The sequence below is a fragment of the Leuciscus leuciscus genome, assembly GCF_965113295.1.
Source record: "Leuciscus leuciscus genome assembly, chromosome: 14".
NCBI classification, from domain to species: domain Eukaryota; kingdom Metazoa; phylum Chordata; class Actinopteri; order Cypriniformes; family Leuciscidae; genus Leuciscus; species Leuciscus leuciscus.
The window spans coordinates 31,764,784-31,783,425 of NC_138738.1; the positions used below are offsets into that span (position 1 = coordinate 31,764,784).

At 38.2% G+C, this 18,642-nt stretch overlaps 1 protein-coding gene across 1 annotated transcript in view; it reads left to right on the forward strand.

The window, feature by feature from the left end:
• Positions 1-301: 301 nt before the first annotated feature.
• myo10l1 (myosin X, like 1) overlaps positions 302-18,642 on the forward strand; it is a 60,815-nt gene continuing 42,474 nt past the window's right edge. Inside the window, exon 1 of the mRNA XM_082190143.1 lies at positions 302-990. Coding sequence (XP_082046269.1) covers positions 970-990 — 21 coding nt within the window. The 5' untranslated portion in view covers positions 302-969. The remainder of the gene's footprint in view (positions 991-18,642) is intronic.

Below are 18,642 nucleotides of genomic sequence, written 5' to 3' on the forward strand. Positions count from 1 at the left end.
GACAATTATTTATCAATGAAAATGTTAAATTACACTGTTCTTTTTGGGCTAATAAATCCGGATTATATTTTATGGGGTTGGGGAGATAAGAGTTTAATGATTTAATACATCTACCATCTGCTTTATATTTTACTTCCATGCAGAGAGCGACCAAACTGGCTTTTTTAGTTTGAAGATGTTGCAAATATGAACTTGTTTTCAGGCTAAGCCTGCCCTGCAGACACCGCAACACCTTCTATAAATGTGAATTGATGAGTGAATCTGCTCCACCCCACCCACTGCATGGCGCATGCAGAAATATGTGTCAGTAGTGCTACCATGGAAACCCATCTGAGGCGCAAGCAGTAGCACATCCAACACATGGGATTTCTGATCCTTCAGATGATGGGATCTCGCTGAAGCCTGTTGTACTGTATTTTAACATATAACGCTTTCGATTTCACTTCATATAGTGCATCAATAACGCACTAAACTGTATGCTGTATTATTGATTCGGAGTATAGCAGTAATTTCTGTCATATTTATTTCTGCGGAGCCATATTTTCTTCATTTTACTACCGGTATGCACGGTAAAAAGGGCACACTTAGGGGGTTGTCTTTGCGCGCGGTGCGCCGCCCAACCGGAGATGCGCGAGCGGACACTGGCTCATTTGCTCTGGTGCGGACACCGGAGTCAGAGAGGCATGTGTTTGGACACCGGCGTTTCGAGTAAATAGAAAAGACACTTACAGAAACGAAACACCTGAGCGTTTTCTTTTCCCCACCGGCTGTTATTTGCCAACGGCCGTTTCTCGCGCCATCAGTTGTTCGAATTGCCACCTCACGCAGGACTGCAGCTCCCCTGCTCTTCGTAAACATTCGTGAATGGAAAGCAACTGCAGAACAGACATACATCTTGTCAAACGTTTCTCGAATCCTCTGCAGTTTTGTGACTGATTAGCTGGATCCTCTTGCATCCTCTGAGGGAAGATGGAGACCTTCTTTGCAGAGGTGGGCTCATTTTTGTTGGCTAATGAAGGGAATGTGTCATTTCATCTTTTGTGCTTTATGTGTAATGCAATAACAATAGATTATGTGCTATATTTGTAAAATAATGTCCTCAGTAGTCTTATGATGTAAAGACCGGTGGATAATTATCCTTGGCTGTGCCTCAGGGTGTTGCATGTAATGCCGTCTCCTCCTATAACAGTGTCATTCCGTTTACATATACATACATACAAGCGTTTTACTGTTTGTCATTGAAGTGTTTTATAGAAAGCGTCCAGTTCGTTATTTCACACGTTGACAGTAGTCTATGGTGATGTCGCATGCATAGGTGTCTCGCGCTCGCCTGGGCTGTGGCGCGCGTGAGGGGGGAAGGGGCTCGCGCATTGAAGCAGAGGCAGGGTCTCTATCTGATATGATGCTTCTTCAAGGGTGCTATGCAAGGTTTTCTAAACCTCTCACATTTTCCAAATAGTTGATTTTCATGCATCTACATTATTTGTTATAAATCAATGACATGAAATCTCTCCAAGCCAGCGTGTGACTGTGTTGTGAAGGCTGTCCGGACATATTTGGGATTATTACCACATTCCATATTCAGAGCATTCACCTTGAGCCTGATAGGAATTGTTCAGGAACATATATACAAGGGCTTATAAATTATAATGAACATGCCACCCTGAGTGAATGCATGGTGGTTTTGTTTACCTGATCTGAATTCTGCAGAACAGGCCTCACAATATCATTTTAAACAATTTGTTTCATTTCTGCTTATCTCCATTTGCTTATCTTTTTCATTTACAGTACAGTTAGATTGGGATGCCCAAATCTTACTTGGTTGGATGATTTTGTCATTGCTCCTTCTCTCTGTCTTTTAAATGATACAAACTTTGCACATCATACAAACACCTTCATTTGATCTAATACTGAATTACAGCATCCCCATTAAGCCATTTATCCTCTTGAGCACATGCTATGTTTCAAATGGTTTTAAGCAGTCAGCATTTAATCTGTGTCAGAGTGGACAGCACACAAGGCTTAGTGAGTAAATTAATTTATGATGCAAACACTGGATATTGTACTAACTTGAGAGAGGAGTTGGAATCCATGTTTTTTGATATGCTATAAGAAACTGCAAAAAATAGGCTATATGATGGCCGATATGGGAAACTTCCCTATGGAACAGAGCAGGAGAAATTGATCTTTGGATCCTTCACAGATCACTATCTGGAAAGGCTATTAATTTAATTTATGGGGCATTTATGGTGAAACTTGTCTCTGTATAGGTTCTAATTGCTGGTCTTTCCAAGTGGTTCAGATAAATGTGATGCTTGTGATACATCAGCTAGCATGAGTACAACTAGATAGATGGTTCTTACCCATGCAAAAATGGCTGCCAAGATGGGTGTTGCAGGTTGGCAGTTGATTCCAATGGGGTTTCTACGGTGTTTTGAGTGGTTTTTAGTGTGTTTTTGTGCGGTTGGTCTCTGTGTTTGCAAGTGCATTGAAAGGTGGTTGTTTACTGGACCAAGTCAACAGCAACTTATCTTTTGATTTTCTGGTCCCTAAAAATGGCTTGCATCCATTAGTCCATAAGTCCAAAATAATAAGTCACAAAAAAAAGTAATAGCCTTTGCAAGTGTTAATGTAGGGGTCAGAGGTTAACCCCCCCCAAGGGAGTTGTGCGTAAACTGATCTTTTAGATTATGTAATACATGTAAGATGCAGTGGAGCATCTAAGCCCCCCAAAATACACGCCTGACCCACCCACTAATATCCTTATCTCAGCCCAACATCCTAATGTGTCAGGAGCCCAGGGGTGTTTTTTAAGATAGGCTACTGAAAGCTCAGTGACCCTTTAAAGCACAACACAGAGGCATATACTGCTCTCTTTCTCTTTTTCCCTCTTTCTTTCTACCTGTTCTGCTGTCTGCTCTGTGGTGACAGTTCAGGTTATCATTTTGGTGACTCAACAGTCCACACCTCCAGTCCCCACAGCAACATTAGAAAGGAGGCATGCTTTATTTTACTGGGTCACCCCATGGTCCTAGTGCCTGAAATGTAATTTTGGAATCATAGCATATATATGTATGCATACAGTTTATATATACTCTGAATGAATGGTTTAAAACAAAGTGAACAGCATCAAAACATCTTTTTTTTTTGTGTGTGTATATATAGTGGACTTGCTTCCTTTTCATAGCAATTTTCTAATGTAGACCAGAGATTAAAGTTTTAGTATACTGACTATATAATAGATGAGACCTGGATATGAAGATGTGAAGGCCTACTTCTTTAGAGGAGGTTTTATTTCTATGCACATGATTTTTAAAATCTCAGTTCAAACTACAATATCCTCAAACTCTGTCTCTTTAAGGTTAATACATTTTTTTTATATATATTTTTTATAATAAAGCAGATTTAGTAAAGCATATTTTATTGGAAGACTTTTTTATCCAAAGAATACCATTCCATAATGGTGTTGGGTGTAACAGCCAAATCAACTGTGACTGAATTTCTCCCAATCTGGCATCTGTGGTCACAGCAATATGGCAAACCCAACCTTGACCTTTGATGTTGAGTACCAGAGTTCCTCACTTATTCTTGACCTTGATGAAATGTAAACACTGTGTGAGAGTAGGTCTAAATCTTAAAATCATGGATGGATATTCCTATTCTGTTAAAGAAAATATAATTTTTTTGACAACACTCAGTACTGAAAAGAGTGTCCAATTGAGAGTGTATGTGTGTAAAACTTGGGGTTTGCATTAAATTTGGTTTTGTAGTAATTTATAAACATTTTTCCATGTGCACACAAAATCACCTGAGCTGTGGGAATTGTCCTGGTCTTTTCTTTTTCAGGTCAAATTCTGGCTTTAATTTAATTCCTTTATAAAATTGTTGAGTCTCTGCATTTAGAATTACTTAGCCAAAAACTAATACTTGCAGACACAATTGTGCCACATTGGCTTGTCCACAATCTGAAGCAACATCAGCAGTGGTTAGTGGAGAGTGCCAACTCAAACTGTTTCTCACCAGACACAGAGACCTATTTATAAACATGGGCTGGGGGGTAAAGCAGAAAAGGACAGGAAGTCAGAGAAAAGAGTGCTGAAGGATTGAGGGGGAAAATGGAGAAATAAAGAACAAAGCTAATAGAGCAAACACTGACTATTTCGGAGCTTCTGAATGGAATGGATGTTGGCATGTCATTTACATTCTTATGGCTTTTGGCTATTTTTATAGAATTATTGTGTAGGAAATTTAATATAAAAAAATAGGAACTCATGATGTATTGGTACCAAATTTTATTTATCCTTTATTGCTTTTATTTGGACATTTATTGCATCTAATTTTACCTATTTTTACATTTACATCTAACACCTACTAATCTAGTTGTTTTAATATCAGTTACATGATCTCAAAATTAATATTCAGTTTTCTTATTCTTGTGAGGTTTCAGTTGAAAGTTCACCTTAATCTTTAATGGCGACACATGATGGTGGATTGTCTTTTTTTTAGGTTTCATTTTGTATATTATAATGTTATCATGCCTAAATTAACTTGTAGCCTTTTCGTCTTTATTTTTTTTTTTTTTTTTTTTTTTTGATAATTTTGTTTAGACAACTTTCAGAATTTTAATATTGGCCATTTGTTGGTTATCTTTATGGTTATTTTCAGTATCAGGCACAATTTTAATATTGGTGTTTCCATATATGAAGTTGTTGGTTAGATAAATCGTGATAAATTTTATGTGAAATGAATGTGATATGTTGACAGGTGGCAGGAGCTTCAGCAGATGTTTGATACAGAGCAGAAAATAAATATCATTTGATGTGTCATATGATAAATATGTATCATCCTCTATTACATGCCTTACAGAGACTGTATGTGTGCGTGTGTGTTCTTCCAGGTCAGAGCAGAATTCATGTTTCATGATGACATGAATTGGGTGTCCTATCTCGCTCTCTGTGTCGCTGGTTCTGAGGGAATCAGCCACTGGAGATGTGTGACCTATATTTCCTTAGCAGCTTCATTTGAGAGCGAGGGCCTTGATTCGTTCCAGTGTGAATCTCTCTCTCTTTCCCTCTCTCATATCATTCTCTCTTAACACAACATTATTTTACTGCTGTCTCTCTTCTCTTTTGAGTCATCCATTGCTGCAATGCACTAATTTCAGGTTGTTTGAAGTAGGGGGCTCTATATGCACTGGCTTGTTATCACATACTGTTGGGCTTTGGAAAAGATACCATCAATTTCCATTTCACTTCATCATTTTCTGTCTTCTTTTTATTTATTTTCCCTTGCACTTGTTTGGTTGCTGTTGAAAAGCCTAAATGTGGTATGATGGTGCATCAGAGCTACATTGTGTGTGTGTGTGTGTGTGTGTGTGTGTGTGTGTGTGTGTGTGTGTGTGTGTGTGTGTGTGTGTGTGTGTGTGTGTGTGTGTGTGTGTGTGTGTGTGTGTGTGTGTGTGTGTGTGTGTGTGTGTGTGTGTGTGTCACCTCTCATCCTGGAAAGTTTTCTTTCCTTAAGTATCAGATTCTCAGTTTCAGATTAGAAAAGGCCTTTTTCATGGATTCTTGTGAGGAACTGCCCATTATTTTCCAGTAAAAATATATATTAAAGTAAAAATGTATATATATTAAATGTATATATATAAAAGTTTAATGCATACTTCAGAATATCTCCAGAACCATTACATTTGGAATTAAATTGAATAAAACTAGAAGTATTTTATTTACAGAGCCCTCCACTAATATTGGCAACCCTGGTAAATATGAGCAAAGGTTGCTATGAAAATAAATCTGCATTGTTTATACTTTTGATCTTTCATTAAAAAAAATTCACAAAATTCTAACTTTTCATTGAAGTAAAATATTGAAACATTATGAAATAAATGTTTTTCTCTTTTTCACGTTGGCCACAGTTATTGGCACCCAATTATTGCAACGTCCTTTTCCCAATATAACATCTCTGATTCTTCTTCTTTAATGCCTGATGAGTTTGGAGAACACCTGACAAGAGATCAAAGACCATTCCTCCATACAGAATCGCTCCAGATCCTTCAGATTCCCAGATCCATGTTGGTGGTGCTTCTCTTCAGTTCACCCCCTTGGTTTTACTAATTTTCATGAATGATTAAGGGAATTTGGCCTTTTGTGTTTCCTCATATTTAAACTCCTCTGGAACAGGAAGTCATGGCTGGACAATTTCATGCTCCTATAGTCACCCCGATGTGCTGAGATTTTTTTTTTTTTAAATATGAATGGGATATTTTTTATATGAATGAAAGATCAAAAGGGTACACAATGAAGATTTATTTTCACAGCAGCCTTTGTTCATATTTACAAAGAGTGCAAATATTAGTGGAGGACACTGTGTCTTACCTGGGATTTTAAAACTATTAATTGTTCTCAGACATCCAAGGAAAATATTTCTTGTTTGTTTTTACAAAAGACATTTGGTGGTCAGATATGTTCATGCAACATTTGATAAATTGTGCAATTTACTTTTTTCTACATTGCTGTGGTTGTTTCAAGTCTCTCGTATATCACAAATAATTTCAACTCAAATCATAAAAAGTAAAACAACTGCATAATTTATTTAAAATGCATCTTCATATTGGTCCAACTGAAAATCGTGATTCCAGGTTTAATCCTGATTAATCCTAAAAGCAAATAATACTCCCCATAGAAAACATTAAAAGTAAAATTATTCTCTCTCTTTTTTTTTTTTTACATAACAGAATGCACATTATAAAAAGACTTTTTTCCTTGAATATTCCTGTGTTTATTTATACTAAGTAAACTAATTAAAATTAAACAATTACTAACTAAATGTTTTTAGTTTTATCTTGAGTGAAAATTCTATTTTCATATTATAACTAATTTAGCTTTTGTTTGGTCAAATTAAGTTGGAAAAAAATTACATTGACATACATTAAGTAACATTTTGGCTTGTGTATAAGAAAATATATGAAGTATGGTATAGTCTTTTTAATAAATAATCTTTTTACTTTGTTTAAATGCAAAGCTTTGTCTTTGGGAAAATATATATATTTATATTAATATAAAATCACAACAAATTTTTTTTATAATTTGGTCCAAAACAAAATATATATGTTGTCAGTGTAGGTAGCCATAATAAGCAGGATGTCTCCTGATACACCCTGTCAGGATTTATTTTGCGATAGTGATGGTCTGACTACATTATCCCTCCCTTAATATATTGTAGCCATATTTAGTTCCAGTTCATCCACATAACCGTATTACAGGATATGCAGTGACTATGAAGGGCCTCAAAATCATGATGGACACAGAGACATGAAAAACTGAGGTCTACTGCATGTGTGCACACTTGTGTTCTCAGTTAGAGAGACCAGCAGAGAGAAGCACTGAGCAAAGTTCTCTCTCCTGACCCAGATCAGCCGCCTCCGCCTGCCTGTGAAGAGCAGATCTGACAGACCGCTCCAGGGAAAAGTGCAAATCTCTTTCTACCACAGCTGATGCACGTGTGCCCCTTTCCTGTGTCTCCATTTCTCCTTTTCCTCTCTCTATCTCTGTACATTCATGGCATCATTATATGGTCTAGTCATTGTTCTGGTCCCTTGTGTATAATTAGAATGGTCTCCTATAAAGTCTCACTCGTCTGGAGTAATAGACTTTTCTTTTACTCAAGTTATTGTCTTTGAGGTTGTCAGAATATGATCTAAACCCCATGCAGAGAGAAACCAGGGTGCCTCAATCCCACCATTTAATTTCAGTCTCTGATCATTACAGGGTTTTAACCCGGGCACATTTTAGAACCAGAGGCCCTTTAGCCGTGGAAAATAAGGGACAGACTTATTTTCTTAGATTAGAAATGTCTGACTGCAAGATAAGTAAAAATACACATTGTTTCAAATCAGCTTTACAGACAAACATGATGAATCATGATACAAGCAATCAAGCAGTTGAAATTTGCTATAGTATCGCTTTGAGTGTACTGTGTGAATGTGGATGAAGTTGGACACACTTATATATCCAACTTTATTATAAAGAACTGGGTGATAATATAGTTACTTTTTGTAAATAATTGACTAATTGACTAAATAAAAAATCAAGCAGTTTAGATTTGATAGAATAGATAGTACATCCAAAAATAAAAATTCTGTCATCATTTACTCACCGCAATGTCATTCCAAACCTGTATGCGTAACACAAAAGAAGCTAAAATGCTGGGAACCAAATAATTTTGGTTCTTATTGACTTCCATTGAATTTTATGTCCATACAGTGGAAGTTATTGGGAACCGAAACTGTTATCAACATTCTTCAAAAAAAAATTATGTTCCACCAAAGGTAGAAAGTCATACAGGCTTGGAACGACATGAGGGTGACGCGTGGTGCATGGTAAATCATAGATATTTATATACATAGATGCCTCATTAGCTGCTGTTTATATAGGCCGTGAACCCAGAACATTGGAGAGCAAGTTGATTGTCTGCAACCGTTGTTATACAAATCTGTGAATATCTAATGAAATATCTAATGAATATCTAAATAAATGTTGACCATTCCAAAATGGTGGACATTTTGGAGCAGCTGACATTTTGGAGCAGTCGATGTGTGGAGCAGCTGAATTTGGAATCTAGGTTTAAATATGACTGCAGCCCGGGTGGTTGTGGAGGCAAAAAATCTGGCCTGGGAGGAGTTCGGTGAGGCCATGGAGAATGACTATTGGTTGGCCTTGAAGAGATTCTGGCAAACCATCCGGCGCCTCAGGAGGGGGAAGCAGTCCCCAATCAACATTGTGTAAAGTGGAGGTGGGCAGCTGTTGACCTCAACTGGGGATATCATCGGACAGTTGAAGGACGGTTGATCCGACCGACACGTCTTCCATTGAGGAAGCAAAGGGCTCAGAGGGGGACTCGTCCATCACCCAAGCTGAAGTCACCGAGGTAGTTAAGAAGCTCCTCAGTGGCAAGGCACCGAGGGTGGATGAGATCCACCCTGAGTACCTCAAGTATCTGGATGTTGTGGGGCTGTCTTGGATGACACGCCTCTGCAGCATTGCGTGGCGGTTGGGGACAGTACCTCTGGATTGGCAGACCGGGGTGGTGGTCCCTCTTTTCAAGAAAGGGGACCGGAGGGTATGTTCCAACTACAGGGGGATCACACTTCTCAGCCTCCCCCGGAAAGTCTATTCCAGGGTACTGGAGAGGAGAATTTGCCCGATAGTCGAACCCCGGATTCAGGAGGAACAGTGTAGTTTTCGTCCTGGTCGTGGACCACTGGACCAGCTCTATACCCTCTCCAGGGTGCTGGAGGGTTCATGGGAGTTTGCCCAACCAATTAACTTGTGCTTTGTGGATTTGGCGAAGGCATTCGACTGTGTCCCTCGCTGCGTCCTGTGGAGGGTGTTCTGGGAGTATGGGGTCCGGGGCCCTCTGTTAAGGGCTGTCCGGTCCCTGTACGACCGGAGCTTGGTTCGCATTGCCGGCAGTAAGTCAGACTTGTTCCCGGTGCATGTTGGGCGGTTTGGGGACCACACGATTTCATCTCTGCTTTTTGAGGATGATGTTGTCGTGTTGGCCTCATCAGACCAGGACCTTCGGCATGCAATGGGACGGTTTGCAACTGAGTGTGAAGCGGCTGTGATGAGAATCAGCACCTCCAAGTCCGAGGCCATGGTTCTCAGTCGGAAAAGGGTGGCTTGCTCGCTTCAAGTTGGTGGAGAGTTCCTGCCTCAAGTGGAGGAGTTCAAGTATCTTGGGGTCTTGTTCACGAGTGAGGGAAGGATGGAACGGAAGATTGACAGACGTATTGGTGCAGCTTCTGCAGTAATGCGGTCGATGTACCGGTTTGTCGTGGTGAAGAAGGAGCTGAGCTGCAAGGCGAAGCTCTCGATTTACCGGTCCATCTACGTTCCTTGTCTCATCTATGGTCATGAGCTGTGGATCAAGGACAAGATCCCGGATATAGGCGGCCGAAATGAGCTTTCTACGTAGGGTGGCTGGGCGCTCCCTTAGAGACAGGGTGAGGAGCTCGGTCTTTCGGGAGGAGCTCAGAGTAGAGCCGCTGCTCCTCCACATCGAAAGGAGACAGCTGAGGTGGCTTGGGCATCTGTTCCGGATGCCTCCTGGATGCCTTCCGGGGAGGTGTTCCAGGCACATCCCACCGGGAGGAGACCCTGGGGAAGACTTAGGACACGCTGGGGGGATTATGTCTCCCGGCTGGCCTGGGAACGCCTCGGTATTCCCCTGGAAGAGCTGCAGGAAGTGTCTAGGGAGAGGGAAGTCTGGGCGTCTCTGCTTAGACTGCTGCCCCTCGCGACCCGGCCCCGGATAAGCGGAAGAAGATGATGATGGTTTAAATATCTATGGAGTAAATGATGACAGAATTTTAAATTTTTGGTGGCTAAGCAATCATTTTAAATTGAGAAAAATCTAAAAGGTATGCATCGATAAAGTGGTTTGTTGCAACCAGCTGCTGGTCCACAATACAGGTCAGTCTGATCAAGAACTGAAACAGAAAGAGACAGTCTGACCTGATGTGACCATGCCGTTTGAGGTTGAGGCTAGCTGGCAGGTGCTAATTATACTGACAGAGTTGCTGTTATAAGAGGTTTTTCCATATAATAATATCATGTGGCTAATACTATAACTATTTAAAGTTAGTTTTGTAATACTGTGTAATGTGATTGTGTATATACACTACTGTTCAGAAGTTTGGGTTTTGTTTTTTTCAAAGAAGTTGGCAATAAAAAAAATATGATATTTATAACACTTATAAAATAACTCAAGATTTCTGTTTCAGATAAGTGATATTCTTTTGAACTTTCTATTTCAGGCATTTTATGTATGTACCAATTTATCATGGATTCCACACAAAAAAAATAAGTAGCACAACTTTCCCAACATTGATAATAATATGAAATGTTACTTGAGCACCATATCAGCATATTGCAATGATTGAATGATCATGTGACACTGAAGACTGGAGTGATGAAAAATCAAAAATCAGCTTTGTCATCACAAGAAATAAATTACATTTTAAAATATATTAAAATGGAATAAAGTTATTTTAAATTGTAATATTTTACAGTAATGCTGTTTTTGTTTTGTTTTTTTACTAGAAATTGTGCGTGCAGCCTTTGTGAACATAAGAGACTTCTTTCAAAAACACAAAAAACTGTTTATAAAACAACCCCAAACCTTTAAACAGTACTGTACAGTATATGAACAGAACTTTCTGTATGTTCAGGAAGATGAGCTGAGTAAGGTGAGAGGAAGGCCTTAGCACATGCAGAAGAACCAGTGTGTATGGGAGAGGGAGAAGTACCCGTCAGAAATGAGGTTAGGTGGTTTACGTCGACAGTACAGACACAAACATGCAGGCTAAAAATATTCCCATGCTGCATGTGACTTTTCCCTGCAACCTGAACTAGAATATTTTTTTCTTGATCCTCTGCACAGGCATTCAATAATCAGTCCCCGTGTTAGTCATTATCCATCTGTGCCTTAAATCAGTCCAAATTCCCAATGCAATATTTCAGTTTTCATATATAACCTACTGCCCGGTCCACTCCACTGTTGCCCTAGTTCACACCCAACACCTGCTGCCAGGACCCTGCCCCTCTGTTGCTATGGCAGCCGTGTGCTTGTGCTAAACCCTCAGATGGAGAGGTGGCAGCTTGGTGGGATTATAGTAACACAGTGGGTTATTATAGTGATTATAGTACCTTTATAATGCTTATAGAGGCCAGGGTCGTCTGTCTGAATCTTCCTTGGGAAATATTATGGGAAATTATGTGTTCTGTAAAAAATCGCACAAGCCTGCGTGTAGCCTTTTGGTAGATTCCCAGCTTGTGTGTTTTCTTTCATGCTGGCTGTATAGGCCTATAATTATCAGAACGCAAACAGCTAGGCCTGCGATGTAATTAACTCCCTTTGCCATTACAATTGCAGCTTTGGCTTTCCTGATTTAGCATTGTTTCCCCTGTGATTTCACCCTGCTGAGATTAGAGCCAAAATGGATGACTTCACGGGTGTACCATGTTAACCCAACACTTTTTTAGAACACTTATTATGAGACACTGCTATGCTTTTAAGGATGAATCTCACAATTTGTCCACGTTACATTTTTTCATGAATTATAAGCACATTATTCCCTAGATTCTCATGACTGTAATGCATCTAGATGTGTTACTTTTTTTTATAATTACATTTATTCTCAATTGTGATTCACTTTATAATCTCATTACTGTAATACTGTAATGTTTGGATGTTTCTAATCAATTTAGGTTCAATGCATAATAAGTATATGACAATTGATGAGAAATTAAAGGGTAAGTTCACCCAAAAATTAAAATGATCCCATAATTTACTCACCCTCAAGTCATCCTAAGTGTATATGACTTTCAGTCGAACACTATCGGAGATATATAAAAAAATATCCTGGCTGTTCCAAGCTTTATAATGGGAAAGAATAGTAACAGAGATTTTGAAACCCAAAAAAGTGCATCCACCCATCATAAAAGTAATCCATACGGCTCCAGGGGCTTAATCAAGGCCTTCTAAAGCAACGCGATGCGTTTTTGTTGGAAAAATATATAATTATAACTTTATAAACTGTAATCACTAGCTTCCGGTAACGGCCGTACTGAATCACGCATTCACGAGAGAGTCAAGTTCCGCCGTATGACGTATAGACGTAGCGTAAGCTTAGGTGAGAGTAGATGCCTCTCGCGGTTCAAACAAATAAGGCTGGGCAACAAACTCAAGCTCCTCCAACATTACTCTTTCAAAATTCTTGTTTTAGACCTCTAGGCTAAGTTTTGTTTTGCTCTATCCTCTGCAGCTTCTACGTTCGTCAATACGTTGTGTCTGGTCAGAGTTCAGTCTTCGGGCCAGTGGTTCTAGTTTATAAAGTCATAATTATGTATATTACTCTTAAAAACGCATCACTTCGCTTCAGAAGGCATTTAATAACCCCCCTGGAGCGTATATATTACTTTTATTACTTTTTTTTTATTTTTGGTATTTATACTGTTTTTATTTCTTTGTTCAATTTGTGGAAAGGAGTTAAATTAAGAGGTCACACACAGCCTCAATCAGAAGTTCTGGAAGCTCACAATTCAGTAAGGTCCGAAGAGACTCATGTGCAATCACAGTCACACAGGAGAAAAGCCAGTGTTTGTGGCAAAACCTTTTACAGTGCTTGTATATTGTTGTCTTTTAGTGCATTTGATACTCATAAAGTAGAACTGAAATGATATTCATTACAAGATTATTAGTTAAAACATTTCAAATTGCACCTACAGACTATTTTTCCAATCATGAATTTTCTCATTGAGGATTTCTTTAATATTGTGCAAAAATCTCGTCTCGTTCTCGTGAACCCAATCTCGTGTCTCGTCTCGTCTCGTGAGATAAGTGTCTCGTCACACCCCTAGTACCTGTAGTCCATGAACACACATTCCCACTCTGTCCAGCAGAGAACATATATCTGCCCTTGATGGACAATTAACTCCTCTACTGCCATGGTGAACCGCTTGACCGTTTAGATCTCTGTCTCGCTCCTTTTCCAGATGTATAAATCTGTCAGCAGGTCTTTAAAAAAAGACATACTGGCTTGGCAGGGAGGGGGTCTCAGAAGGGTGTCTCATTTCTTAGTCTTCAGTGTTCTTGCTTTTAAATCAAAATGGGGCATAGGGGTAAGAGTGAGAGAGACGTGTGTGAAGGACAGTGTGAGAAAGGATTTGAGAGAATTAAGAGAAAAGAGTGTGGAGTTAGAGACTAAAAACAGCCTGTGCCGGCCCATCACAAACCAAAGTAGATAATCCAGCACTATATGTTTCACATATTGTATAAATATATTGATGTCTTAAGTATTTAAAAAAAAATTTTTATTGAAAATAATAATATTTTACACACTGAAAGAAATTATAGTTTGGACCAACTTTTTTGGACCAAACTGTTTTTACAGCCAAGTTTATTTGTGTTTCTCAAATTATATTTATATACATTTTTATTTAAAATTTAATCAAAAACATGTATTTTTCCAAAGACAAAACCATTTATACAAAGTAAAAAGATTATTTATTATGAAGACCATATATATACTTATTCAATATATTTTCTTTACACATAAGCCAAAAAATTTACTTAATTTAGGTCAGTATAATTTTATTTTGGCTTTTTGCAACTTAATTTCACCACAAACTAAAAAGCTAAATTAGCTATAATATGAAAGCAGAATTTTCACTTAAGATAAAACATAACATTTTCTTTGTCAATGTTTAATTTTGTTTACTTACTATAAAATACAACTTTATTGTGATGTCTTTTTATACGCGTCATATTTTCTGTTACTTATAAAAAAGAAACACCAGAAAAATGTATAAAACCCACAATAATTTCTGCAGTCAGTAAACCAGTTAGTATGTGTTCTGCACATCAACACTCTGGTGTCAAGCGAAATTATGTAAACAAAATTGGTTTGCACTTTATTTTAAAGTGTCATTCTTACAGTGTAATTATATATTGAAGTACTGAGTAATAATAATTAAAAACATGTACTTTACTATAGGGTTAGGGTAGGATTAGGTTTTGGTTCAGGGTTAATTGCATGTAATTATGCATAATTTACTCTTATTACTATGGTAAGGACATGTAACATATGTAAGAAGGACACTGTAAAATAAAGTGTTACCCAAAATTGTGTCTTAAATAATTTTTTTCTATGGGGAGTGTTATTTACTTTTAGGCCAGTAGGCAACCACCTAGCAACCAAATATAAACATGCTTAAAATCCCTCAGGACATAATAACTTAACCTTAGCACCGCATGTTTCCTTCAGAAAATCTCAAGATCCATTTTGGACTTGTATCTCATCTAGTCTCTTGTGTTCTAGTTTACTCCTGTTAACATCAATGACCTTGTTCAGGCTGAGAATAAAATGCCCCATAAAACCAGTGTGTCTTAAGTGGGCGTTAGTATGTAAGCCGTAAATTAAAGGAGGAGGGGAGAGGCGTAGTAATGTGTAGCAAAGCCTCCTCATCATCTCTCTGTTTTCTTCAGTATGGTAGGAATCTCTCAGGCACAACTTTCAGCCTAACAGCTTCATCTATCATTAATTTCTCTCACTCTTTTTCTCTCTGACTCTCTCTCTCCTTCTGTCATGTATATTTGATAGCTGCACAGGAAGTGCAGTGTAATGGCATTTTCACACTTCTACGTGTGAACATCCATGAGGTTAGGAGACGAGAGTGAGATAAAGGAGATATGAGGAGAGGAAAGTAGAAAGGAAAGAAGTGGAATATGTCTGTATGTATTAGCTAGTCATCGGTATAAGACATTGAGCAGTTGTTTATTAACAACCACAGAGTCAGTTATGTCCTGTCAATCAAAAGAGGGAGGAAAACAGGTTGGTGGGAAAATAACAGAAGAGTTGTGATTTGTAGCATGAAAAAACTGTTACCCACTGAAAGGGAACAACTTGACACTTTCACAAACCAACAAATCTTTCTACATTGCATTACACTGAATTAATCTCTAATGGAGACTGTATTATTGTTGATTATAATAATATACTCCTTTAAACTCATTAGAAGCAGTTATCATTATTGAATTCAATTAAATGCTTTTGATTATTTATGCTTCTTAATATATGGTGCTTTTCATTTCAGTGTTTCCTTTACATTTTCTGTCACCACTATATTTCAATCTTCCAGTTGAGAAGTTATAAAGCACTTTATGTGTAAAACATATTTACTAACAACAACAAACACTTTTTTATTTTATTCAAAGCTGTGTAATTAATAACAGTGTTTTAAAAGCAGCAGAAAAAAGCAGAAGCCACCAAATTATCGGCAGATGTCGTTCAAAGTAACTGATGTAGGTATTATCTCTTGATACCTATTTTGTTTTTCATTTATTTAATTTCTTTGGCTTTGTTTGAATATTATAGTTTTTAAAACAGTTTAACAGTTTAAAATTCCCTGAACTGTGTAAAAGTTCATAATGATATTCTTGCAGACATTAAGTATTTTGGAGAACTGTAGAACTGGGTAAATGTGGTTATTACACTTTTTCAGCTTTTGCGTTCTTTCAGGCTTCATTTTAGTGTGCAGAGCTGCTGAAATGAAATCCTGAGAGGAACTCACAGGCTGAATTATAGTCATCTGTGTCTTCAGGGCATTGTGCCTACAAAAAGGACAGAAGCTGCTTTTCAGATCACCTAAGCAGCTAAAATTCTCCCTGCAGGGCAGAAAGATGGGCAGAGTTTTGCCATTATAACTGAGTGATGTCTGAAATGGAGCTGAAATATCTCAAAATGGTCATGTTGCAGTAACTGAGACTCCACTGGTGAACACTGAAATGTCAGCATGTTTAGGGCCATAGAGGTGGGTGATGGGATGCAGAATTTTCTTTGGGCTAATGAGTTTATTTTCCCTTTTACAGTCAATACTCTCCCTCTTTCTTTTGCCATTTCCCTCTCTTGTCCAGCTGTATCACAATATGCTTCTACTCTGTATTTCTAACATGTTGCCAAGTGTGCCACTTCCCTAATGCTGTATTAATCCTCACAGAATCATTCAGGCTCTGTTCCACACGCCCTCTGTTTCTCAATGTGAACGCTATTGTCTGGTAGAATTGGTAAATCCCCCCATTGAAGGTTGATGAGAGGTTAAGAGGCTTTCTGGTGATGAATTACGTTGGTCATTAGATAAAGGTTAATCAAGGCAAGTATCTGTGCAGGGAGGTTTTGAAAGCCATGGTTGTCAAGGTTGTGTAGATGTTCCATAACAGTTACTTGATGGGTTCTATGAGTCTCTGTTTTATAATGTGGTGAAAGATGACACTGGGTGGGGGTGGTGGCCATAAAAAATAAAAATAAAAAAATAATCTGGTTCTTCTATATACAGTATATATATACTTACTTGATTGGTTCACATTAGCTCAAAATAATTTGCTCATTTTAGAGAATAACATTATTCGAAAACGAAAACATAGAAATTTGTGTTAGTTTAGAAGAAAAACACAATTGTGTTGTGTAGATAGCAAATAATATGTTTGAGTAAATTGGACAATAAGTGTTTTCCGGTTTTTTTCAGTACATATAGACACTCTTGCATACCTTCCCCATAAGAGCATGCTCTCCTTATTCTCACATATGGGGTATATGTGAGTGGTTGAGTGTTGCTTTTATATTTTCCAGCAGTTATAACTGTTTTCTGACAGCTGTGCGAGTGCAACAGCAGCGAGATCTGTTGATGAAGACGTTGAATTCTTTCATCTGTGTTCTGTTTATGCATGATTACCCGCTCCTGCTCCCCATAGGGTCTGAGGCTGAGCTCTCATTAATGATTCGTTCGTTCAGATCGGGGAGCAGACCTGCATCTGTGCTAATTAGCGGCTCTTGATCCCTGTTCTGCGCCTGTGCAAACTTAAAGCCAAGAGATAAGAACATGAAGAACACTTGAGAGAAAGACAAGTGAAACATCGCTAAAGTCATTTTCAGTTTCTGAACTTCTTCCCATGCATAATTGCATGCGTGTGTAGGGCTGCACAATTAATTTAAACAAAACCAACCGAGTTTGCTAAATTGCTGAGTGAAGCATGGCACTGTGTTCATTTACGCACTGGCTCAGTTTCCAGTAAATGGTCTAAACACATCTGCATCTGCTTTGAGTTTGAGTCGCTTATCACGTGCATTTTTGGATACAGCGTGCGCCAAACATCTTCCCAAACTTGTAATGATGCATGCTTATAAAATGACTTTTGTCAACAAAAGAGAGGCTTTAAGGGCTTCCTGTCATTTCCCACCAAAATTAAAGCTGGTTTAATGTTGGGAAATTAAGACATAATTATTAGCAGGGCTTAAAAACTAAAACTAAAATAAACTGGTTCACTCCAAGCAGAATCAATGTTTTAACGCTTCTGTTCATGTGTTCTTTCTGTAATATTATCGTTCCGTAAATGGTTTGATTCGAGAAAATATCAGTTAATAATGTTTTTTGTAATTGTTTTAATTTTATTTGCCTATACTTTATACCAGAGCTTGAATTGAATTGTATACTAAGTGCCTGTGACTAAACCTCGTTACTCCAGTGGATCCTCAAACTGTCTGCACACATTTTGGATACTGTATCTGCATATTTGCAATGCAACGGTAAATAAAAAACTGGTTCTTTGAATAAGTACATCGTTTTCTTTCATAGTCATATTGATATATAATCACAAAAAAGTATGCATTTTAAATTGCAATCACAATTTATTTATTTTTTTAATTGTGCATTTCTGCAACTTTGTTTCAATAAATATCCTGTACTGTGTTTTTTCCCTCAAAAGAGCAGGGAAATCTTGTTTTCCATGATGTGTCCCCTTTAATGTCTTCTGATGGAAATGGAAATGAAATGTGTAAAAGTGTTTTGCCCAGCTGTCTGTTGTATGTGTTTTTTCTGCCTGGCTTGGTTCCTTTACCCAGGGGCAGAGCAGCCTGCCTTTTGTTTTCACCACTGTAGTTCCTCTGACTGGAGGTGGGACGGCCCGTCACAGTCAACCATCTGTTGACAAAGAGCAGCTTCTGTTTATCTGTCTGTCTTTCGGTCTGCCTGTCTGTCTGCCTATTTGTCGTCTAGAAATAGATGTGGCGTAGAGGAGGTCATCCTC